The 24,550-nt window shown below is 51.5% G+C and overlaps 1 protein-coding gene across 1 annotated transcript; it reads left to right on the top strand.

Annotated features, from left to right (window-relative positions):
- The first annotated feature begins 563 nt into the window (after nucleotides 1-563).
- OAF (out at first homolog) lies at nucleotides 564-23,111 on the top strand. Its single transcript, XM_030538605.1, has 4 exons — nucleotides 564-803; nucleotides 19,408-19,542; nucleotides 20,182-20,362; nucleotides 21,088-23,111. Exons 1-4 carry the CDS (start codon nucleotides 564-566, stop codon nucleotides 21,360-21,362), a joined length of 831 nt encoding a protein of 276 aa, XP_030394465.1. The 3' UTR covers nucleotides 21,363-23,111.
- Nucleotides 23,112-24,550: the final 1,439 nt, after the last annotated feature.

The raw sequence follows: 24,550 nt of genomic DNA, 5'->3' as shown, positions 1-24,550 counted from the left end.
GGTTGTGTTCAGTGAAGGAAGTGACGGGGGGAGATTGAATGAAAAGAGAAAAACAGAATCAAAGAGTCCCAAGTAAGGGACAGAGGGAGCTGAGGCAGGGCTGCTGGGGGAGAGGAAAGAGACAGGCTGGACATGGTGGGGTAGCGGGGAACGAGGAGGAGAGGTGGTTGCCAAGGCTCTGGGCACCAGCCAGCCACTCCACCGGTGCACTGGGAGGTGTAAAGGGCAAGCAGCAGCCCATGTGCTGTCCAGAGTCCAGGGAGAGAGGCGGAGAGGGCTCCAGGGAGTGGAGGAGGCAGAGGGTGACACGCGGGGAGCTCCCAGACTCGGGGGCTGTCTTAGCTCCGCCAAACTTTCAGGCAAAGTTTGGAAACTTCTTGGGGAGTGTTATCTCTGGAGCCGCTTGCGGGGGGCGGGGGTGAGCTCGAGGTGAGGGGGTGCCTGGCTGGAGGAGGTCAGGCGGATTGTGTGGGGGGGGTCGGTGGGGGAAGTCTAGGGGACGAAGCGGGGGGCTGGGGCAGGGGGTGCTCAGCCATCGCCCTCTCTGGCTCCTGTGGCCGGGGATGCGCTCTCAGGGCTGCGGGCTGTCTGCGCTGTTGCTGCTGCTGCTGCGGCTGCTCCCGGGGCCGCTGCCCGGCCGGGCTGGCCCCGGGGCGTTGTCCGAGCTGCGGGTCCGGGTGCGGCTGCCCGATGGGCAGGTGACGGAGGAGAGTCTGCAGGCGGACAGCGGCGCCGACTGCATCAGCCTGGAGCTGCGCAAAGGGGACGGGACCCTCATCACCCTCACCGCTGACTTCCGACAGGTGCGGGGGGCTCGGACCCCACAGAGGGGGGCAGGACCCGGCACGGGGGGCGGGGGGCTCGGACCCCACAGAGGGGGGCAGGACCCGGCATGTGTGGGGCCGGGGGCTCGGACCCCACAGAGGGGGGCAGGACCCGGCACGGGGGGCGGGGGGCTCGGACCCCACAGAGGGGGGCAGGACCCGGCATGGGGGGCGGGGGGCTCGGACCCCACAGAGGGGGGCAGGACCCGGCATGGGGGGCGGGGGGCTCGGACCCCACAGAGGGGGGCAGGACCCGGCACGGGGGGCGGGGGGCTCGGACCCCACAGAGGGGGGCTCGGACCCCACAGAGGGGGGCAGGACCCCACAGAGGGGGCCAGGACCCCACAGAGGGGGCCAGGACCCGGCATGTGTGGGGCGGGGGGCTCGGACCCCACAGAGGGGGACAGGACCCGGCATGGGGGGCGGGGGACTCGGACCCCACAGAGGGGGACAGGACCCGGCATGTGTGGGGAGGGGGGCTCGGACCCCACAGAGGGGGGCAGGACCCGGCATGGGTGGGGCGGGGGGCTCGGACCTCCACAGAGGGGGGCAGGACCCGGCACGGGGGGCGGGGGGCTCGGACCCCACAGGGTGGCAGGACCCCAGAATTTGGGGGGTTGGACCATACAGTGGGGGACAGGACCCGGGATGGGGGGGTTCAGCCTCTCCCTGCTCCCGGAAAATGATGGATCAGGAAGCTGGAGTGGGTCTTAAACTCCCCAGGGCGTGTCCCAATGGAAAGGGATTTGGTGACCTCTGAGCTTTCTCCCACCCCCCAGCGGGAATTCTCCTTGGCTGGGGAATCTGAGCTGAGCCCCACATGGGGCTGGGCTGCCTTTGGAGCCCTCAGCAGTTGTAGTAGAGGGATGGGAGTTTGGCGCGGGGGGGGGGGGGGGGGGCATGGACCTTTTTTCCTCTGTGGGGCTGAGGAGCTGGTCCTGTCCCCGTTACCAAACCGGGGATAGAGGTGCAGAGTTTTGTTCCCTTCCAGGGGCTTGGGGAGAAAGCCCCCTGCAGAGGCTGCATCCCTTCCTTTCCACTAGCCCAGTAGGGAATTGGGCTGGGTAAGGATCTCACCGCTGACAAACTGTCCTCTTCCCTTCTGGTACCACCAGATCTGCATTACCTCTTGGGCAGGGGTTCTCAAACTGGGGGTCGGGACCCCTCAGCGAGTCGCAAGGTTATTACATGAGGGGTCACGAGCTGTCACCCTCCACCCCAAACCGGCCCCGCTCCAGCTTTTATAATGGTGTTAAATATGTTAAAATGTTTTTCATTTATAAGGGCGGGGGTCACACTCAGAGGCTTGATATGTGAAAGGGGTCACCAGTATGAAAGATGGAGATCCTAAGCTCTTGAGGATCTGACCCATGGACTTGACCCTTCCTCCTTCCCTAGCACCGTGGAGGAAGGGATGGAGGCCAAATCTCCTGCAGGGGACACTGCCCCCATCCCATCAGCCTGGGAGAACATGCTGCTAATGGTCCTCCCCCTTTCCCTCTTCCCCCATCCCTGTGGAGAGGAGTTATGGGATAATCCAGAGTATATTTTGTTTATCTGGCCTCCCCGCTGGGGTGGAGCAGATCAAAGGGCTACAGCCTGGGAACGCTGGACACGACTTCTCATGGGAGACCAGTGGAGTGGGCTGAGCAGTTCTGTGTTTAGAGAGACTCTCAGGAAGTCAGGAGTCTGCTTTAGCGGGGGGAGGTGGAGTGGGGTAGTGTTTGTGTGGAAAGGCCTGGCTGCTCTGTAACAAGTTCTGTGCCAGGGTAGGTCCCAGTGTGGTTCTCATTTATAAACTGCAATGCTCTTTTTAAAGGTAGATGAATGTCATTCCCTCACTTTATAGGTGGGGGAAACTGAGGCACAGAGCAGGGAAGGAACTTGACAATGAGGCAGGACAGCAGCAGGGCCAGGGATGGAACCTAGGTCAATGCCCTATCTTTCCCTGAATCTGCCCTGTTGATAGCTCAGCTGGCAGGTGTGTTTATCTGTGATTAGGAGTGATGGAATCTCCCCTGCGTTAAGGAGCTGGGGGTATTTCAGTCCGTGAGATGGGATCCCTTCTATCTTTTGGAGGGTGGTGGTGGTTCTATCTCAGTAGGATACACCCTTCCTTATATTGTGTCTGGTAGCCTTTATAGGTAGGGACGTCTCTGGGTAGAACAGCACTTTGGGGTGTTTCCATCCTTCTGTGGAATTGGATGAGCAATTTCTGTCTCTGCGTGGGGTGGATCATTGGGGTGTGTTGGAGGACTGGCCAGTGAGCTGGGGGCAGAGGAGTGCTCACCAGGATTGCAGCGGCGGTGAGGGTGAGGGGACATACTCTGACGTTGGTTGAAGGAAAGGGTGACTTTCCCCTGCCCCCCTACCCCCCTCCATCTTGGTATGAGAGGGAGTCTATGCAGAGGAGCTGCCATTCTCTCTGAGATGATGAGTGAGAGCCCATAGCTCATTGCAGCAAAAGGGAGTGTCTGTGCTAGATGGACTTCTCTGGAGTCTGTGTCAAGCATGAGCAGATGTTACGGATTTTCCGTTCCACTAACTGGTGCACCGGAAACGGCATTCTCTTGACTGCTTTGTGTAGTGATCACTTGGGGTGGTTAGTGTTTTGTTTTTCCCAGCCCTTATTTCAGGACTTTCCTCTGGTTTCAAGTGAAAGGAAACAAAAATCTAAACTGTAATGGGTATCATGCCCAGATCTGCTGAGAGCCTTGAAGCCTTGACTGCCCATATAGATAGCTGCATGACCCCCAAACCTCGATGCTCAGCGATGTATATGATTTTCTCACACACACACCCATCCCCAATACGACATTTGGTCACAAGTCCCTTCTTAGCCTCTTTCCCAGACTATCAAATGTTCCCAGCTCGAGAGTTGGAGGGTCTCAGCCCAGTTCCTTGGAGCACATGTCTGTATCTCAACCCACCTCCTTCCTCAGTTGTTACAAGTTAAACCTTCTTCTCTGCAAGGACTAAATGGACGGGGGAATCTGAAATCATATCCTATTCTAACAATGGTCTCTCCATAGCAGGGATAAGTCAAATGGGTAGGGGATGGTGGTAGGAGGGAAGTTTGCTGTTCATGCTATGGGGAAAGATCTTCACTCAGCCATGCTGCCAAGCCAGCACCTTTCTTCAGCACTAATAAATTTCACTTATTTAAGTATTAGTGGTATCCTGGGTGCTGTACAACACACAGAAGTAAACAGCCCCTGCCCGAGGAACTTATACTGTAAAAGAGATGTAGAAGATGGGATGCCCTGGGAAGCTCAGAGACTGAAATTAAAATCCATAATCAGTCCAAATTGTGTGTCATGCACTTTCCAGATCCTCTAGACAGACTACGGGGGCTGTGGATACCCCCATGGGAGCTTTGGATGCCACATGGTGAAGTGCTGACGCTGCTGTTCATTCCGGCATCCCTCTCCACCCCTTTGTCTTTCCTGAAGATTTGCACATGAGACTTGTCTGCAAATCTGAAACCTGCAAGAAAACCTCTCCCCATACTCAAAGCACTCACGGGACAGTTCTTAATCTGACATCAGCTCAGAGCTGGAATGTATTTTTTTTTCCAATGGCTTCGCTAGAACATGGTTAAAGGAGGGGCAAGGAACAGCCAGATGTAACGACCTGAGAAATAGAATTTACAATACCGTGAGTAACCACGAGAGCTGCCTGCCTGCTGGGGATCCCATCCAGACCTGTTCTCCTGGTCTCTCACAGCCATTACCACATTTAACTCTGTTCTGCTCTGGTCCTGCTCCATGGTGTTTCACAACTTCCCTTTGCCAGTGAGAAGCCCTTGCGTTGTTCTCCTCTGGAAATGCAGATAGGGTGTTGATCTCGGTTTCTCAGTCTAGTTTTATGGTTACAATGCAGCCAAAATGCTGACTTTTCACACAAATGATTTTTCCAATTCCCTGTCTTGTGCGGAGGAAGAATCCTGCTTCCCTTCTCTCCACCCATCTATTGATGGAAAATGGTAGATTGTGAAATCAAGAGAAAGGATGGCCACTGGTTAGGGTGCCAACCTGGGATTTGGGGGACCTGGTTCTGCCACTGACTCTGTGTGTCCCAGTTCCTCATCTGTAAAATGGAGATACTTCCTGATAAAGATTGCAAGACACACGGATACCGTGCTAATGAGAAGCCATATAAGTCCTTAAGCACCATATCTAGAATAATCTCCTTAGGGATACAGTGTGAGCGTGATCCCTTGGGACTTTCAAAACTAGACTGCACCTGTGCATTGTATTAGCGGGAACAAGCCTGTGCTGTCCCCGGGGAAGTTATTGCACAATCTAATCTGTTGGTATCTGCTGTGATATGACTATCAACATGAAAACAATTTGTTCAGCCATCTCTTTCCCTGTGTTAATTGTGTGATTTTCACCCTGATGCAGAGATGTTCAAGGCTTATGCAGTACTTAACTGCATTTATGCCCTGTCCTGAGGCCGGACATGGACCTTCAGCGGTGCTTGCCCACAGCCTCTGCATGCGGGGAATTTTTCTCCCATACAGGATTGAAACTGAAAGTATTTTATAAATCCAATTGACTTTTTGCAACTTCAGTTTACTTCTTGCACTTCATTTATCCTGCCAAATGAAACCCATGATCCGATTCCCACCCACTGCAACTCTTTGCCACAGTAGCACCCAGTGCTACCTTGCTGCCCACCCCCACTGAGAGGCATATCAGGGATTGGAAGGATAGTAGCTGCAACGCTCTGGGCTCAAGCAATTCTGTCCTGTGGAGCAGTCTTTAGGCAGCAGTGAGTTAGAGAAGCCCTGGGGCTGCTCAGGAATTTACTGGCCATTAGAGCAGCACGGAATCTGGGAGATAAATACACGGCATTAAAGCAGACTTTCTGAGTGTGATTAATTTCATGTTCTGGTTCTCCAAGGAGGTGGGCTCTGGTTGATAAGGCATTAGACTGCAACTCTGGACACATGGATTCTGATCCCGGCTCTGCCACTGAGCTGCTGGGTGACCTTGAGCAAGTCACTTCTCCTCTCTGTTTCCCTTTCTGTAAAATGAGGACAATAATGTGTTACCCACCTTTATCAACTGCTTTGAGAGCGATGGGTGAAAAGTGCTGTAAATCCTAAGTGTGTATTGGTATTTATTACCAGGCACCAGTGCCTGAGATGACTGGGTTTTTAGCACTGCAGGGGAATTGCTGAAGTAACAATAAACACCTCATTTCATTGCATTTTTGAAGGAATGAAGCATTTCTGTTTCTATTTTATGGCTAGTGGTTGTTTAAAAAAACCAGCAACCTGGCAGCATCTCTGCAAAAGTGTTTGGGTTTTCACACTGCAGCCTGGGAATGGGGTGGGTGGCTTACAGTGGAGTCAGCACAAGGATGCAGGTAATTCTTTCTCCTTATAATGACTCATAAATTAGTGCATGGAGCTGCATGTGGAGAGGGCAGGCGATTTTAACCCTTGCGATTCCAGGAACTTCAGGTTGCCAACAGGCTGCTGCTGTTGTATTCAAAACGAGTAATAATCTGGTAAAAATAAGAAGATTAACACAAGAACCAAGACAAAAATTATGCAGTGTCAGAATGGTACCTATATTTATATGCTTCTGACACGTGGCAAATGCTAGGCGTCTACAGCAGGAAATTTAACGCATTCCATCAGTGATGCTTGCAGAGAACACTTGGTGTTGTCTAATGGGATAAAGTAATTAATGCTGCTGTATTACAGAGGAGTGGCCAACAAACAGTAGAGGCAATGGTTTGAGAAAGGAGGCTGAAGTGGTGTGGGCATGGTGTACAGATGTCAGGAAAAAAACATATTCCTAGACAAGCCCTTGCCTTGATACCAGGTGGTGGAAGACGGAAAAGAGAAGGACAACAGATGACCTAAGGAAAAATCCCCTTGAGAAAGATCCTGCTGTCATGGAAGCAGACAACACCGGAACAAGAAATGTGGCATTAGACAGACAGTGGAAATGCTGAATTACCTCTTGTTACATGAGACGAGAAGATTGACTCTACTGTTGTTGTCTGTGCTTAAGGCTGCTTCCACATCCGGGCTCCATTGCACCAGGTTCAGTACAAACATGGAGTAGACAACAGCCTCTGCCCCAAAACGTTTATGCATTCAGTTTGGGAAACTCGGTCTTCCCGAATTTCCTCCCCCCCTAGATATCAAGAATATCCTAATTAATACTGATAAAATCGTGGAAGGGATATTAAACCTCTTGCTTCAGGGCTTAAGCTGGCCTCTGACTTTAGAGATGAGGATAAGACCTTATGTGGAGGGGTGTGGGGGGCAGTTCATCCTACATCTGCTACTGCAGGGTTGTTGCACCTGCCTCTGAAGCGGCTGGCGCTGCCCACTGACAGAAGACTGGCCTTGCATGGTCCTTGGGTCTGATCCAGCCTGGTGATTCCTGTATTCCCCTAGGAAATTTGTCACCTGTAGTCAGGTGTTGAATTTGAGGGATATAAGGTGTTCAAACAGCTAAGGATTGGGGCAGGAGGCTGTTGGTTACTTTGGGGTGTGCTCACTTCCTTGCTTGTGTGTGTACACTGTGACCAGCAGGCATAGGCGGGGTGCTGGAACGATTTTTATAGTAAGGCTGCTGAAAGCCATTGAACAAAACCATAGACCCTGCATATGATGGAAGCCATGCGTTTGGTTTTCTATTATTACTTCAAGCCAAGAGGCACCGCCTTACCCTGAGCCTCCCTAATTCCATTTGGAGAGGGAGAAACCATGGCAGTGTTATAAATCCTGCTCTTGGGTTGCTAGAATCTCTGCAGTCGGAACCTTCAGAGGCAAGATTTTCATCAGCAGAACCCAAGATGCAGAACAGTGCTGTTCCGGGGTGCACTTTTCAAAGGCTTCCTAATGGTGCCCTGGGACTCCATCAAAGAACAGATGAGACCAATTCCCTGCAAGCTACTGTGAGATAATAGGATGCTTTTTAACTCTCTCCATAGGAGGGATGGAGCAATTTAGGAGTTGTAATCAGGCAGGCTAGAAACAACGATTCAAGCTCTCCACAGGTCTCCCTCTGTGACGTTAAACATTAAAGAGTTTAATGTTGCATTATTAAAATATGGATTTTCTAGGGATTTGGTATTGGAGGGGGGGCAGTTCACTCAGATTCTGAGTTGGTGGTTATCCTGGGGGGTAGTGCTGCAGTGTGAAAACACTGTATTATAATCAAGCCGATCGTTTGAACAGCAAGAATCTTTCTCTTTTATCTGATACTGTATATTGGTCTGATAAGCTGAGCAGCGGACTGGAAGGCCACAACTCCTGAGTTCTAGTTCCACTTTTACCAATGATTGACTGCCCGGCCATGGGCCCCTGATTTGTGAATTTCTCATTTTTTAGGTGTCTAGTATGAGCTGTTTAGAGCTTGGTTTTTTTGAGAGAGAGAGAGGTGCTGAGCCTCCACAGCTCCCATTGACTTCACTTGGAGTTCCAACTGCTCACTACTTACCAGATCAGACCCATTATTGGGTACCAGAAATGGAGGTATCTGAAATTACCACACTTGCAAAGGTGGCCTTAACCTCTCAACCACAAAGTCTCTATTTGTAAAGCATTGTTCTTATCTAGAGTACCTCACATGGATTAATGCTTGTGAAGTGTTTTGGAAACCTAAAGCACTGTGCACGTGCTGAGCGTTATTTATTTCAGTTTTGCAGTAACTGATCCAACTTTCCATTACAAACAAGGGACTCTGGTTGCTTTGAGTTTTACCCACACAACCCAGTTAGACTGTTTTTATTTGGAGAATGTGATAGAAGAGTAACACCCACTATCACTACACCAGCCAAATTCTGCTTTTGCATCTGTCTGTCCTAGGTCCTTACCTGGAACCTGTTACCTTGGTATCTCAGCATCTCACAACCCTTGGTATATTTATCCTCATAACTCTGCTGTGAGGCAGAGCAGTGCTGTTATCTCCATGTTGCAGATGGGCAACTGAGACACAGAGAGGCTAGGTCCCTTGCCCATGGTCAAACAAGTTAGAGCAGGGATTGAACTCAGGTGTCCCAAGTCCCTGCATAGCACCCTAATCACCCTCCTTCCTCCGTATGGATGTACACAGTCCCCCTTTGTGCTCAGTAGGAGCCAAGCATGTGAATCACTGTCCTAAAAGCTTTTGTTTCTTGAGCACTGGTTTGCTCCACTCAACATGGAACTGAGATAGGGTGACCAGATATCCCCATTTTATAGGGACAGTCCCGATTTTGGGGGCTTTTTCTTATATAGGCACCTATTACCACCACCCCTCCACACACACACACACACCCCTGTCCTGATTTTTCACACTTGCTGTCTGGTCACCCTAAACTCAGCTCAGATCTAGCCATGCTTGGCCCTTAGTCCCTGTAGGGAAAGGCCTAAAAGCAGCCTGAATTGCCTTCTCATCCCAGAAGATGGGTCCTTGTAGGAGAGGAATGAGGCCAGGCTTGAGGAGCAAGGAGATGCAATGAGGAAAGAATAAATGGAAGACAAGTGGGCTTCTCAAAACTGGAAGTCCTCTAGTGGAGTGTAACAGGGTTCGGTCACTGCAGGAGCACCTCCTTGTGGCCAGGTGTGGCAGCTCTCTTTCCCTCTGGTGCCCCATGCTGTCCATCACTGGGGTGGTCTCTTCTGTAACTTGGCTCTCTGGCTTTGTCACCATATTAACGTCCACCCATTTTGGGGTAACAAAGCTCAACAAACACAAGTCCTCCAAAAGATTCCTAAACCTTATATCAGGTCTGCAGCCCCTGACTCTGGGCCCAGTGATCACCGCATCCCTCCAGGCTCTGAATTATCCATATTTCCTTATGTCAGGGGGCTTTATACCATCTTCCCAGGGGCTGGTAGAGGAACCCAGGCCCTCCCTCTGCTCTTGGTTCCAGCCCAGTAATCCTGTAACCAACAGCCAAAGTCTGCACATTTCCCCCCTTCCTGCAGTTTCCCTGGGCTTCTTTCTACCCAGCCTTCTCAGGCTTTCTTCCCTGCAACTTCTGTGCAATTTTCTTCAGGGCTAGGATCCCTGAGCTTATTCTCCCCCTGGGTTTCCTCCTCCCAACGTCTCTGCTCCCAGAGAGTGACTGCAGACTCCCTCCCTGGAGCCCGCTTCTGAGACAAACTTCCTTCTTTATCAGAACCAGCCTGCCCTTGCCCAGCTGGATTTCATGGTCAACTGAGCATGGCTGTCCCGCCAGGTGGCATAACTGGCCTCACAGGCCCACATTAACCCATTCTTGGCCTGGTGGTCTACATGCCCCACCAAGCTGGGCCTGGGGGACCTGCTATACCTTTCTCATTGGGTAAAAGGGCTTCCCCCCAGGGCAAGGATGTGGCTGAGGTATAGCAGTTAGGAGGAGCTCTTGGGCTGCCTGTTCTTTAGCTCCACCAAGCAGTGTGATGCCAGAATCTAAACAATGGTAGTAACTGTACTAACCACACCTAGGTTCAGACACACGGGTCAGGAGTTGCCAGCGCCTCCTGAAAGGGTTAACGTGAAGAGTCCTTCAGGGAACGTATCTGGGGAGGTTCAGGTGTCCTGTTGGAACTTGTTCCCATGCTGGGAAGTTTTACAGAAATCCCCGGCTGGTAACCGTACTGTGCCCTCCGTTGACTTGGCCAGGAACTCATTCAGCACTGAGTCACCTCACTCTTCTGGCAGGACAGGCAGTGAGGGGGCTGGGGTTGCAGTCAGAAGGAGGAGCAATTACCATCACCACTCTCTGCACTTCTGTAATACTACAGTAATGTTTCCCAGTAACCCTTACTGGGGTATATTTGCACCCAGGGCTCTGCCGCCTTTTATCAATTGGGTCTCATTGCGGTGATTGGCATCCCTTGAGGAAGAGTGATGAGATTCTGGCAACCACTGTTTTTAGAGGACCACCCAGCATGTGACCCATCCCTGCTCAGCAAATCATGAAGCCCAGAATCCATATGAGGCCATATGAGCTGTTTCACCATGGCTGCCGTGGGCAAGAAGCCGGCGTAGTCGCCATCGATGTGACCCCACAGGTCAGCTGTGGTTTCTCTGCTAGGCTGAACACATGGTCTGTGGCGTTGCTCTGAGAAGGGAGGTCCGAGGCAGTGACCCTGGCTGCGCTTAGGACCTAGAATCTGCTCTCATGGGGTCTGCCTACACTGCAGCTGGGGTCAAGCCTCCCAACCCACGTAGACGGACAGGCATGAGGAGGGCTCTAGCTAGTGCACGAAGACTGGCAGTGCAAACATTGCAACTTGGGCCCACCCAACCCCCTCGGTCTGAGCTCGGGTGGCTAGCCTGAGTGTCCACTAGAGCCACGACATCCACGCTGCTATTTTTCATGCTCAAGATTGAGTCCAGCTAGCGTGAGTCTGTCTACACAGGCTGAGAGGCTTGCCTCCAGCTGCAGCGTAGACAGACCCTCGGAGCATTAATCCTCTAACCACCTGTCTGCCCTGGATTCTGCGTGGCTCTCCCTGCTGGCTCACTGTGAAGACTTGGCAACTATAGCCGAGAGGCCTGAGCCCAGTGGGAGGCAGCCACAGCTCTGAGAAAATTGGTCACCAGTGCAGCGCAAGGATCCTCGTTCTAGACCCCGAGACTTCCGGGATGGGAGTTGGATGGTGGCAGGCGAGGGCATGCAGGGCCGACATCCTGTTGTCTCTGACACAGTGAAGCCGGGGGCGGTGGGTGGGATGTGGTTTATTTAGATCCATCTCAGGCGGCCAGGCTAACGCCTTTCTGATTCCACTGATGGAGTATTGGGAAAGGGAAGGGCTGGCAGAGGAGCACAGGGCTCTCGCCGAGCCTGGCATGTAGGGCTTGTCTACATCACAAAGTTGCAGCGCTGGTGAGGGGGTTACAGCGCTGCAACTTAGGAGGTGTACACATCTGCAGGGCATCACCAGCGCTGCAACTCCCTGTTTGCAGCGCTGGCCATACTCCCGTTTTGTCTCGGGTGTAGAGGATCCAGCGCTGGTGATCCAGCGCTGTAATCAAGTGTAGACACTTACCAGCGCTTTTCTTGACCTCCGTGGAATAAGCAGGTATCCCAGCATACCTGAGGAAGCCTCTCTGGTAATCAAGCAGGTCTCCTTCCCCGGTTTGCTCTCGCGTTCCCCGAACCCCCGTGCAAGCAGGTCTCCTTCCCTGCGGTTTGCAGGGGGGGTTGGGGAACGCGAGAGCAAACCGCGGGGAAGCTGGTCTCCTTCCCCGGTTTGCTCTCGCGTTCCCCGAACCCCAGTGCAAGCAGGTCTCCTTCCCTGCGGTTTGCAGGGGGTTCGGGGAACGCGAGAGCAAACCACGGGGAAGCTGGTCTCCTTCCCCGGTTTGCTCTCGCGTTCCCCGAACCCCAGTGCAAGCAGGTCTCCTTCCCTGCGGTTTGCTCTCGCGTTCCCCGAACCCCAGAGCAAGCAGGTCTCCTTCCCTGCGGTTTGCAGGGGGGTTCGGGGAACGCGAGAGCAAACCGCGGGGAAGCTGGTCTCCTTCCCCGGTTTGCCCTCGCGTTCCCCGAACCCCAGTGCAAGCAGGTCTCCTTCCCTGCGGTTTGCAGGGGGGGTTCGGGGAACGCAAGAGCAAACCGCGGGGAAGCTGGTCTCCTTCCCCGGTTTGCCCTCGCGTTCCCCGAACCCCCCTTGAAGCCGCCCAACAGCGCTGCAGTGTGGCCACATCTAACACCACTTGCAGCGCTGGTTGCTGTAAGTGTGGCCACTCTGCAGCGCTGGCCCTATACAGCTGTACTAAAACAGCTGTAACAACCAGCGCTGCAAAATTGTAGATGTAGACATACCCGTAGACTTGACAGGGAGAACTCTGGAAGGGAAATAATCCTGGTCGGGGGAGCGGGGAGCAGTGCTGTTTTCTCATGGACGGTACAATGGAAGGGGCAGTTAATCTGTGAAGACCCGTTCTGATATCCTGCCTGCATCTGCTTCCCCTCTTGTGTGATCTCCTTTCCCACTGCTTTCCCCTCCCAATCCCTCTCTGCCCCATTTCCCTGCCCTGTTACTCCCTACTGCTCTATCCCTTTTCTTCCTCCTTTTTCTGCGGCAGGATCTCCCTGGCCTTCCTGTATTTTCTTTCTCTCTGCCCCCACTTTTCTATTTCTCTGCTTTGTCTCTAGCCTTTTGTCCCACTATGAGCCCCTTTAACGAAGATGCTTGCAGCAATCCAGACAAGAGGCCCTCCAGTTCCCTTGTCTCTGGCCACACGGAGACCACGGTCTATAAATCACTGAGCACACACAGCCGAGTAGATAAATATTTAGGTTGGCTCCAGCGGCGGGGCTGGGTCACAGGCTCTCTGGTGTGATGAGAACAAGCTCGCAGGGGAAGGAGGAGGGGAAATAGATTGAAGATGCACACAAAAAGGCCAAATAGCAATGGGAGAGGACCCGGGAGTGTGTGTCTGAGGATGATGCTGGCAAGGCACGATGAGACAGGGTCTGAGAGAGACAGGCGCTTTGTTTATTTGTGGCCCCCACTCTCCTGCAACTGTACCTGGCATTCCAGCTGCACTGATTTACCCCCCATGCAATCCCGTTAAAACTCCTGGCATCACAGGCGGGTAGATTTATTCAGAATCCAGTCCTACATATTAAAGCATAATCTCACATTTCCCTTCTTGGGCATCAGAGCTAAATTTGTCTGAGATGTAAGCAGGCTCATGCTACTGACCTTAACCCTATGCCACTGGGTCGGGAGACGTTGTGCCTGCTTCTGCCAGCTCCATCTCACTCAGGTGCACAGATTGCCAGGTGCATTTGTGTAACTTCTCCTGCTTTGGTTTAATGGCAGGGTTTGAACCTGTGACCATCGGTGTTAAAATCATGAGCTTCATCCACTTCTGCTAATGGCTTACAGCTGTTCGAAGCAGCAGTAGACTCATGGACCAGCCATTAGAGAGACAAAGACCCAGTTATTGAGGCACACGCACCTTTGGGTAGGTAGATCAAAAAGAATTCTGCAGTTCTGCGAGATCTCCATTTCAGTCTGCAAAGCTCACCTTCAACCTGGAGATATAATTTTTTTCTAATCCCTTGCCCATGGGCAGCTAAATTTTCAGATTTCATTGTCTGGCCAAAAAAAAATGTGGATGGCTTGCTGTCAGCCTTGGGTCTCATTTTTCTCAAGTAAATTAAAATGAAATATCATTCTATTTGGGACTGTTGGGTTTTTCATTTTTATTTGCTGGAGCCTCGCTCAGCCTTGCATGTTGTGGGAGATCAAAGAGGAAGAGCTCAAATCAAAACCACTTGGCCTAAATTTAAAAGACTCTGCAGTGAATCTGGGCTGCACCACTGGGGCCAGGTTTAGACAAGACCCTTCCCATTAGAGTAATTGAAAAATGGGATGAATTTTTTCCCCCCACAAACATTTTTGTGCAAATTTCATCCTTTTTTTTTTTCTGGGTTAAAATTGGAAATGTTGGCAGTTTCCCTCTCCCCTTTTTTCCCTCCCCACTCTCTGCGCCGCTTTTGTGCTGCTTCATCCATCGCCTTAGGCTTGTAATTCCAGATCTCAGGAAAGATCATCGCACTCTGACTTTTATTTTGGAAAAGATACTTTAAAATCTTGCTCTTGAAGACCCAAAAGACCACAGCAGCCTCTAGCTCTGAGTGATGCCTTTAAAGCTACCGTGAGTCATTTCAGGGGTATTCCCTGTGCGTGGCGGGTTGCCAGTCAAGCCCGAGGACTGGAGGCAGTGATTAAAAAAAGATCAAGTTTGTGGACTAATTGGATTTTTTTTTCTTTTAAATTCTTTCTATTTCCTGCTTCTCTTGTTCAGTTTCCATTTAATAAATACACCAAGCAAAAATCCCTGTTCTGGCCATTGGAAGGGAGCCACATCTCAATCTGCAGCTGGTCTTTCAGCTGTCCAGATGTGCCCGGAATTCCACATCCTTTTGTTTTCTGTACATGGGAGAGGAGACAGTGAGTAAGTTGAGGAATGTATGAACTAGCCCAGATGGTAGCCCCAGACAGGACATTGCTCAGAGCTTTGATTCCTGCTCTGGATAAAAGGAGGTCTCCTCTCAAACCTTGTGAGCCAGGTAACAGGAACACCCCAGAGCTCCTAAGGGGGAAAGGTCTTCTCAGCACTTGGCGTCCCTCTTCCTGGTTACTGTGGCTTCTTCCCACACTCCCATGGAGGTTGATCTTAACCACCGTGTTCTTCGGTGGATTCCAAAGGAAATGAACAGTGTTCTGCTCCTCTGCTAGGGAAATGCTGCCACTGTGACATAATTCATTTTGTAAGTGAATTTAGCTCTGGAGAATGGTGCCAGATTAACAGCCAGGACACACAGAATCTCTGTCCATAGAACAGATAGAGCAAAGAAAACAAGCTTTCCACCTCAGCCCACCCACACACTGGCCTGTTAATGTACCTCCTTCTTGACCTGGGAAAGCCTCCTCTATGGATGAGAATTCAGTATCCATGATCCATTCAGTCCTTGGCCTCACTGCTGAAGTGCCCAGCATGGGTGTTAATTTAGTTTCCAGTGTGACAGGGTTTTTTATGATACAGACATCCGTCCCTTAGGGACTGGACTGCGATCATTTCACACAGGCCACCAAACAATTGTCAGGTGGTCTCTATCAGCCTGAGCTGGATTTATGCGGCTGCTCCCGCAGTGAAATGCTCCTGCTTCTCCCATTACCAATCTCCCTGTGATGCCAAAACATGAAAAAGAGCCTTTGTCATGGAGAGTATCCTGCCTCTTTCCTCCTGCTTCTCAGGAGCTGGTGTTTTTCTGTCTCCATCCAGTACTTTCTTACCAGTGATGTTCCAAAGGAATGAGTTGCCTTTACCTTTCCCTCCTGCCAAGGACTTGAATGCCCTCAAAGCAAAGAGCCAGCTCCTCCTATGGCATAAATTGGCATAGCTTCATAAAGTCAATGGAGCCTGTTCTGACTTACACCAGATGTGGCTCTGGCCTGGAGAGCTTTTTCTTATAGAACAAAACTTTTGTGAGTCCTCGGTGAAGTAGCTAAGTGCCGGTGTCCTGAGCTGAACTTTGACACACAGATGACTTCTTAACCAGATGCAGGCCCTAGCTGCAGGAATCACAGGCTGGAATTCTCTGGCCTGGACTATGAGGGAGGTCAGATGAGATTTGTCATAATGGGTCCCTTCTAGCCTTAAAATCTATGAATTTTGTCTCTGCTCTGCCATTCGTTGGGTCCAGAGATGAGCCTCCTGTTAGCTGGCCCATATAGGGTGACCAGACAGCAAGTGTGAAAAATCAGGACAGGGGTAGGGGGTAATAGGAGCCTATATAAGAAAAAGACCCAAAAATCAGGACTATCCCTATAAAATCTGGATCTGGTCACCCTAGGTCTATAGCCCCACAAGCCCTGATGCTGATAGCGAAGGAGTGGGTGGGGAGGAGCCTGAGTAGCACCCAGATAGTTGAATCCATGGTAGATAGAGTGTGGCTCTGTCATGCTGGGAAGAGTGTGTCAAAAGTTTTTCTTGTGCACCGAGAGCCGAGGGGGAGGAGGATTTACCTTGTTTAACAGCTTGCTGATGAGGTGAGGACTTATGCTGCAAAGAGGGCCCATGATATTTTTAGTTGTTGATGGCTGGGAGCTGTGACCAGCTGCCCCCACAGGGCTGCTATTACAATTCAAAGATAGCAACTTGGAGGAAAAATGTACCTCTCAGTTTGTACATAGTGTGAAGAAGCGGGATGTGGTGTCAGGTGTTTTGTCCCTTCTGCAAGAAATGGCTGCTCTTTTAAACCAATGGACGGCAGGGGGAGCAGGGGGGAAGGAATCTTTCAATTGATTTTCCTGACCTTTGGATCAGGCCTTTACTGCAGGGATCACATATTCCAGTCCTAATTCAATGTGCCATCCAGCTCAGAGGTGTGAAGATTCTGGATGCTCAAAACTCACTGGGAGACTAAGTGGCAAACTCCCCACATCTCTAGTGTTCCTCAGTAGCACAACTCTGCTTGAGCTACACTGCCATCAGTCTTCCCCTGGCTGCAGCTGCCCCCAGGGAAAGCCCCAAGGATTCATAAAGGTCCAGAAGATGGACCATGTGCCCAAAAAGTCCTTCCCCAGCCCACCTGCTCTCTGCCCCTTCCACAGATCTGGGAAAAGATCTCTTCAGGTTTGGGGGGTGGAGGGGCTGTGGACAAAGCTTCAAAGCAATCTGAGCCCTCATTGCAAAACAGTGAGGTGGTGACTCCAGAGATCAGTTGGCGGCTCCATGAATGTGTGAGCATTGCTCCTAGTCGGCCAGAGTAGCAAACTTGTGGAGCTATCTTTGATTTGCCCTGCCAACTAATGAAGATTTTCCTTCAGCTTGTGTTCTATGCCTGAGAGCCTGGGGCAGATACCCCAGTTTCTATCCCTATGACCACTCCTGAATGGTTTAGCTGACGAGGATGATTTGTGACCCACAGGCTTGATACCATCTAGCAAAACCTGTTTAATTTGCATACTATAATCCTATTGGATGAGTGTTGTAAATTCTTTGAGTTTTGTAGTATGTTAAAGTGATGACATTGGAAACATCTCTCAGCCTGGACATTGGCGTTGGGTTGGCTGGCTTCTTTATTTTTGTTTTTGTAACACTTTAAGAATCCCGTTCCCCTGGCTGGGACACGATTTGCATCACGAGAGTGAAATATGACTTTTTAGTTTGGTCCTTCCTAGCAAGGAGATTTTTCCCACATGCACCTTGTGCCTTTGCTCCATCCATCGAACAAATAATCTTTGATGCCCAGCAGAGGTTCGTGTCTATTGCTGTAACTAATGGATGCTGCTGGAATAGCAGATTTGGAAGGTCATGGAATCTGTATAAATGTTTCCCCTTCGCTGATGCTGCTGAGACGTGACCAGGTGACTCATCCCTCTCATGGTTCTCTGGTGATGTCCCAAGGGACACTGAGCCGGATGCTTTCCTGTGAGCCGTTTCTACCCTAGCAACATCAATTCCACTGGACGTGCATCCAGCAGTTCTGCTTTCCAGTTTCCTCTGGATAACTCAGGACCCACCTCCCTCCACACCCACTTGCTCGCTGCTCTCCAGAGGGAACCTGTGTCGCCCCCTGCTGCTATCCATAGGTTTTCCCACAGCCCACTCTCCTTGCTTTCTTCTGCGATGGGATGCAGGTGGAGGATCTACTTATCTGGACAGTAGGAAGTGAGGGCATCCTTTCCTAGTAGATATGGGTGGGGAATTTGGGGGTGCAGGAGTGGGATATAATCTATGGGATATTGAGGTGCAACATGAGCAGTGATGGGTGGGAAATAGGGTGTCCTCCCACATGGTGCAGGTCTGGGGTGTACCAGTGAGGTGTCTGTTTCTGGAAGAGATGGGGAGGAATGAGGCATCCCCATAGGTGCAGGTGTGGGGTGCCCTCTATACAACAGTGGGGTATATATAATCCCCATTGTCTCTCTTCCTTTCACTCCTTGTCTTTTCTCTCTCACACTCCCCCTTCATTTCGCTGTATTGTCTTACTCACTTCCTTCTGGTCACACTTCACTGGCTGCTGCCAGGACCGGCTGCGTGTCCCTAACAGGAAGAAGTATGAAACCTGCTGTTAAGGCCATCAATAACTCTGTCTCAATGGAGAAGGGAAGGGTGGGAGGGGAGAAGGGAATCTGTAATCTCTTGCCACCTCACTGACATTTTCTTTACAGGCAGTGGAAGGAGAAGCAGCTTCTGGCATTTACCCCCTCTGGGGAGCCGTGTCTTGTCTTTAACCCTCTCCTTCCCTTCCAGACCACTGCTGCTTCTCCGAGTCAAAGCCGTGCTGCTGCACGCAGCACTAGGGTTGGGTACTCTTCAGGATAGCATCCCCTCCTGGAAGGAGATGAGTCCACAGGGAGAGCTTCCCCTATCTAAGGGCCAAAACACAGCATTCTGGGCCCAAACGGAACAGGAAAGAATGGGGCAGTTGCTGCAAGGGCACCCCCTATGGGTGGGGGAAGCTGAGGATCATTGATTCATAGGAGAAATTGGCGATCTCTAGAGAGTGGGTGTCACTCCTTGGTATGGAAAAGACATACTATGAGATAGATGTATGTGTAACACGCTTGACTGGGGCCTCTATCTGCCTCTAATGGTGGCTGGGACATAGATAGCAGTTGATAAACCCACTACTGCCTTGGCTGAAAGTTTTTTTAACCCACTTCAATTGCCTGCATTGCTGGGTGGGTTGTCAGTAGTGGGATTGAACCTGTGACCTCTGGAGCTAAAGGCATGAGCATCTAATGCAAAAAGAGCCAGCGCTATTACTCAGGGCTGCAACATGCTTGTCGACCTCTATCTGTGGCTCCACCACTGCTAAAGGGAGACAGGTTCCCACTGAATGGATTGCGGGTGGTTGAGTGGTTCAGGGAGGGAAGCCCATTTCTCTCTGCTCCTTCTTTGTGTTGCACCAGGGATGTTCTCACAGATGTGCAATGGAAGGAGGAAAAGGAACAGGATGGTTTGGACATGCACGTCTCTCCCCCAGTGAAGCACCATTATGCCCCTTCTACCCTGCTGGAGCTTTGAACTCCCGCTGCCAGCTCCTGAGGATTCGGGCTGGGGGACACTGGTAAACCCTTGTGGTTTGCTTTTGCTTTTTTTGTCAGGAGGTGAAGATTTTCCATGCTCTGATCCTGGGGGAGCTGGAGAGGGGCCAAAGCCAGTTCCAGGCACTCTGCTTTGTCACACGGCTTCACCGCAATGAGATCATCCCCAGCGAGTCCATGGCAAAGCTGCGGCAGGTGAGGGGCACCCCCACCAGATGGCCTGGTGCCTCCCCCGCATGTGATCCCTGGTCTCTTGGGGCTATGCCCTTTCCAGTAGGGATAAAAGCCAGTCAGAGCCCCTAACCTTTTCAGGTACCAATCCCAATTTAGTAGCCTCAGATCACTGGCCCAGCCAATGGCCACCACTTTCCAGTGCATGCTCCAACCAGCAATGGCTTCCCTTAACTCTAGGCTAGCGCAGCCCCCATTCCATCCGCGGGGAGGAGGATAGCAACTGTAGGCAGGAGTGGCCAAGACCTCTACTTTGCCCCTCCTCTAAATAGGCAGCACCCACCACACTCCTTGCTGAGGTGTCTATTCAATGCCATCTCATGGAGAAGAGTGCCACCTACTGAATTGCCAGCACTTCCAGCAGTCCCTGGAATTTCTCTGGAGTCTCATTCAAGTGCCGGGCAGGCTCAGCTCTGGCGTAGCTTGGAGATCAGCTGAGAATCCCAGCACAAGACAGGCCAGCTACATGCTTATTTCTTAGGTTTGCATAAAATACTGATGTCCCAAAAGAGCTAATTTGGGGGGCGGGTAGGAAGATTCTGACCATGCTTGTAACCCATAATGCAGCAGGAATTAGAGTCAATGTAACTTTCTCCTCACCAGAAAAACCCCAAGATGGTACGGCAGGCGGAGGAGGTTCGTGGGCTGGAACATCTCAACATGGACGTAGCGGTCAACTTCAGCAAAGGGGCCCAGCTGAGCCCCTACATTCACAATGTCTGCTCAGAGGCCAAAGAGGCTATTTACACCCGAGAAGAAGATGTTAAATTTTGGCTGGAGAAAGGTAAGAATCTCCTTCCGCACTGGGCCCTCGAGCGCAAAAAAGTGCGACCCAGTCTGCAAGCCACTACAATCTCCCCCTCTGCATTGTTGGGAGATAATCTGGTTCACGTCAATCCCTTGCATGTGCAGCTGGAGTATTCGTGCATGCAGATCCTTTGCATGCCGGTGGATAGGTGGGTGCACACAGGTCTCTTGCACACTGCCTGGGGGGTAGAACTAGTGGTTAACTTGCTACACATCTGTTTTTCACATGCTGCTCTTCTAATGAATCCAAGCTGAGCATGTTATTTTCTGGGACCACATCTCCCTAGTGTGAAACCATGCTCCTCCCACGACCCCACCTAGTTCCACATCCTAGACCTGCCTGGGCACAATTACCAGATCCTGTCCCCTGAGCGCAAGAAGAACATTTGGTGACTTATGCCAAGGCCATAAGCCAAGTGCAGGGAAGGCAATTAGTGCTAATTAAAGTGGTGGCTTCTGTGATGTGGACACCTGTCCAATGGGAACTGGGTTGAGTCCCCACAAACGTCGTTTCATAGAGGGGCTTACTGAACAGCCATCTGATGCCTGTCACTTTCCGTCACTACCTATAATCTGGGCCAGATTTGAATTGGTGCCTTAGAGGGGAGAAGTCCTATCGCCTATTCCCAGCCCCCCGTGCAACCTAGCCTGCAGGAGGCAGCATCCTAAGTCATGCGCCTGTCTCTCCCTTTCCTCCCACAGGGGTGGATGGCTCCATGTTTGAGGTCTTGCCCCAGTCAGCCGACCTGCCCGACCTGCAGCGCTGCAAGCTGTGCTTGGACCATTGGAAGCCCTGCATCTGCAGCTACTCGCTGAGCATCGAGTGGTACCCATGCATGCTCAAGTACTGCAAGAGCCGTGATGCCAGTGGCAAGGTCTCCTCTTACAAGTGCGGCATCCGCAGCTGCCAGAAGGGCTACAGTTTTGATTATTACGTGCCACAGAAGCAGCTGTGCCTATGGGACGAGGAGACCTAGCAGGCCCTCGCCAGGCCTTTCCAAGCGGCATCTCTTCTGCCTCCCGCTGTGACGCTCTGGGTGGAGCTGGCTGCCTGGAGGGGGAGACGGGCCATGGAGATGCCTTGTGCCATGAAGGATTTGTGTATGCCTCTTTCCTTCCCACTCCCCTGGGCGCCCTAATGCTGCCTCACATTTTGAAAACTGGCTCAGCTTGCCATGCCCTGCCCACCCCCTATGGGCATCACTCACCTATGGCAATCTGGGACTGGAAGGAGGCGGGCGGAGGAGTTTTCATGGGGGGAAGGGGTTCGTTTTGATCTAGCAGGTTTGCCCAGCTCTGGGGAAGAGACGGATGAGCTGGGGTGTCGGTGCCAGGATAGAGCCTCTTCAAGGGGGGACCCATTTTAACTGTAGCCTCTCCACCACCAAAATGTGACCCTGGTGCTTTGTCTTAAAGCCACCAGACGGGGTGGAGCTCTGACCTCTTCCCTGCCTCTTGGACCTTCCAGCTAAACCAGAGCAGTGTTGGCCACCAAAGGGGGCCAGATAGTTTGTGGGGTCACTCCCAAGCAAGGGACGGTCCAAGGCCCACAAATCAGGAGCCCTGCTGTGGTTAGTCCTAGTGTCACATTGGATGTTTCCTCCTCCCCCTGGATGGAGGAGGGAATCGTATGGAGCAGGAGTTGCTGTAAATCCCACCTCAGCCCCTAAAAATTGAAGGGTTCTTAGTGGTCTCTGGTTTGGCTTGTTTTCATGACCCATCCCTGCTGGGGATTAGGTTCCTGAGTCCCACTTGCTTCCTATTAAGAGAGACCCATCCACACATTTCTACCCACCCCTGCAAGACTGGGATTGTGATGGGGAGAGAAGATCCCCGGCTGGGTTTGCTCCCTCACTTTGCGGGAGGCACTGATCCCTGGGAATGGAGAGACTCTTGGAATCTGTTCCCACCTCTGCTGCGAAACCACTGTGTGAGCTTGGGGTGAGTCACGCCACAGCACTGCCTTTGTTCCCCTCGCTGTAAGAGCGGGGAGGATGATGAGACTGGCTCCTATGTAATGTGCTTGGAGATCTTCAGGTGAAAGGCACTCCCTGCTCGCTAAGTATTTGTACTGTATTCTGCCTTCCCTAGGGCTGGAGCATGAGGGGGAAATACTCATAGGGTTTGCACGTACTTTAGAGCAGCTGCAGTTTTTAACCCTAACCCCTCCTGCTCTGCACCCTCCACCATGTGCCTTTTTGCCTATAATCCAGGCATTTCAGACCAAAAAAAAAAAGCTATTTTGAGATTTTTTTTTTTCTTTTTAATTTGCTCATAGAACTATTTTTGTATCAATTTCTTAATGGGAAAGGTTTTTTAAAAAAAAAATATTGCCGCATGAATTAAAACAAAAAAAAAAGACAAAAGAGAAAACTTGAAAAGATTTTTAAAGCAAATTATTTATCGCTTGTAAGATAAAGAAATGGATTTTTAGATGTAAGTGTAGCATCAACCATCTCCACAACTTACTCTCAGCCTCTTTCTGTTGTCTGGTTCCATTGGATTTAGGGCTGCTTCCTTATGGTGAAACTCCAGTGGTATCAGAGGTGGAATTAGAGCCTATTTCCATCAGTGTAGTCAGCAGTCCCTTCCATGATTGCTAAATCCAGGCCAGGATTCAGGGAGACCTGCTGTGATGACGCTAGGCAGCTGTCTGGGTGCTAGAGAGGAACCCCAGGGTCTGCCTGGGTCCAGCAGCCTCAATAAAGAATCCTTTATATTCATTACAGCTGAGTCCTGTCTATTGTTGATGTGCCCAGTGTGGGGTGAAGACTCTGGCTTAATAGGCTTTTCCCATCACAAAGCACCACGATCCCAAGACTTGGGCTGCTGCTTCCCTCTGGAGGAAGGCAGGCTAAGAACAATCCTTTATCTTCTCAGAGAGGCTGCACGATAGCTCAGCTGCCTGGCATCTGAGGCCTCAGGGCAAATCACTCGGTGTGTCTGCCCCTGTTCCTTGTCTTCCGCCACAGACCATCTGAATGGCCCTGTCCCTCTTCCACCTTTGGGCTTCCATTCTCTGCTTCCTGACTCCTGCCCTTTGTTCTACGGGGTCATCCAAGGATTGCCTCCCTCCATTCTGAAGGGAGTTTAAACCATGCCCTTGGCTGGGGCTGCCAGTTCTTCAGCTACCATGGTTGGGCCAGGAAACCTGCATGGCTCTGCTGTTCCATCCCACGGGGACACCGGTGGATTTTCAGCCATGCTGCAATAGAGTTAAACCCCACCAGGCCACAGGGGCACTGGCACAGTTTCTGCAGTTATGCCCCTCCTGGGCACTACCTTCCCATCAGTGGGCACCATACCGCTCTGCAGCGCTGAGGTTGTTTTTCTCAGGTGTCCCTAGAAGACCTATCACCAGAGGTATCTAAGCAAACATTTCCCCATGGGGGCATTGTGGCCCCTCTGCTGCCATCTCTCCCACCATCTTGCCCCTCACTGCCCTGGAGGGTAATGCCCATCGGGGGCAGGGGGAGGGAGGTGCTGCCTGGCTGTCATTGGCTAATGGGCTCACTCCCTGATCTTGCTGAAAGGAAATTCTCCAACCTGTAGGAGACCCCTGTGCTGCTCAGTCTTTCCCTCTCCAGACCAGTGGCCCAGGTTTAGGCTGATGATCCAGAGCTGCAAAGCGCCAAACTGTGCTACTGTTTGAATGTGAGAGATCAGTGGGCTACACTTGCAGGTGAGCTCTTCCCCTATAACTGTGTGAGATCACAGCTCCCTGACCAAAAACAGGGACACTCATCCACTCTGCCTTCTGAAAGCCTGTAGCGGCCTGAGGCTGGGGTTCAGACCCTCCGGCTGCAGTGCAACAGTTAATGACATTCTCAATTCCTGCAGCTTTCACCACCCTGTGGTGGGCTTTCGAGATTCCATTACCTGCAGCAGAGGAAACCCAGCGCTGGGGCTTGGTAAGTAAGTGAAGAAGGAAACTGACTTTAAACCACTTTGGTTTCTACAATATATTTGTTTGCAGTGTGTTCTGATCTGGAATCAATGGGGTTTCAGGAATCTATGCTATCTCCTCTGTTAACAGAAGTTTGGGCTGTCCCCTGGGGTGGGGCTATGTACCCAGAGATCATTAAATCTTCCAAAAGAGCTGCTTGGAAGTGGTCCTGCACTGTTATGCTCCTGGGGGCGGAGACTAGCAGGGGCCAGATCCTCA

Source organism: Gopherus evgoodei, chromosome 19 (genome assembly GCF_007399415.2).
Source record: "Gopherus evgoodei ecotype Sinaloan lineage chromosome 19, rGopEvg1_v1.p, whole genome shotgun sequence".
In the NCBI taxonomy this organism is placed as follows: domain Eukaryota; kingdom Metazoa; phylum Chordata; order Testudines; family Testudinidae; genus Gopherus; species Gopherus evgoodei.
Note: the sequence above shows the minus strand (reverse complement) of the source record. Positions and strands in the feature narration are given on the sequence as shown.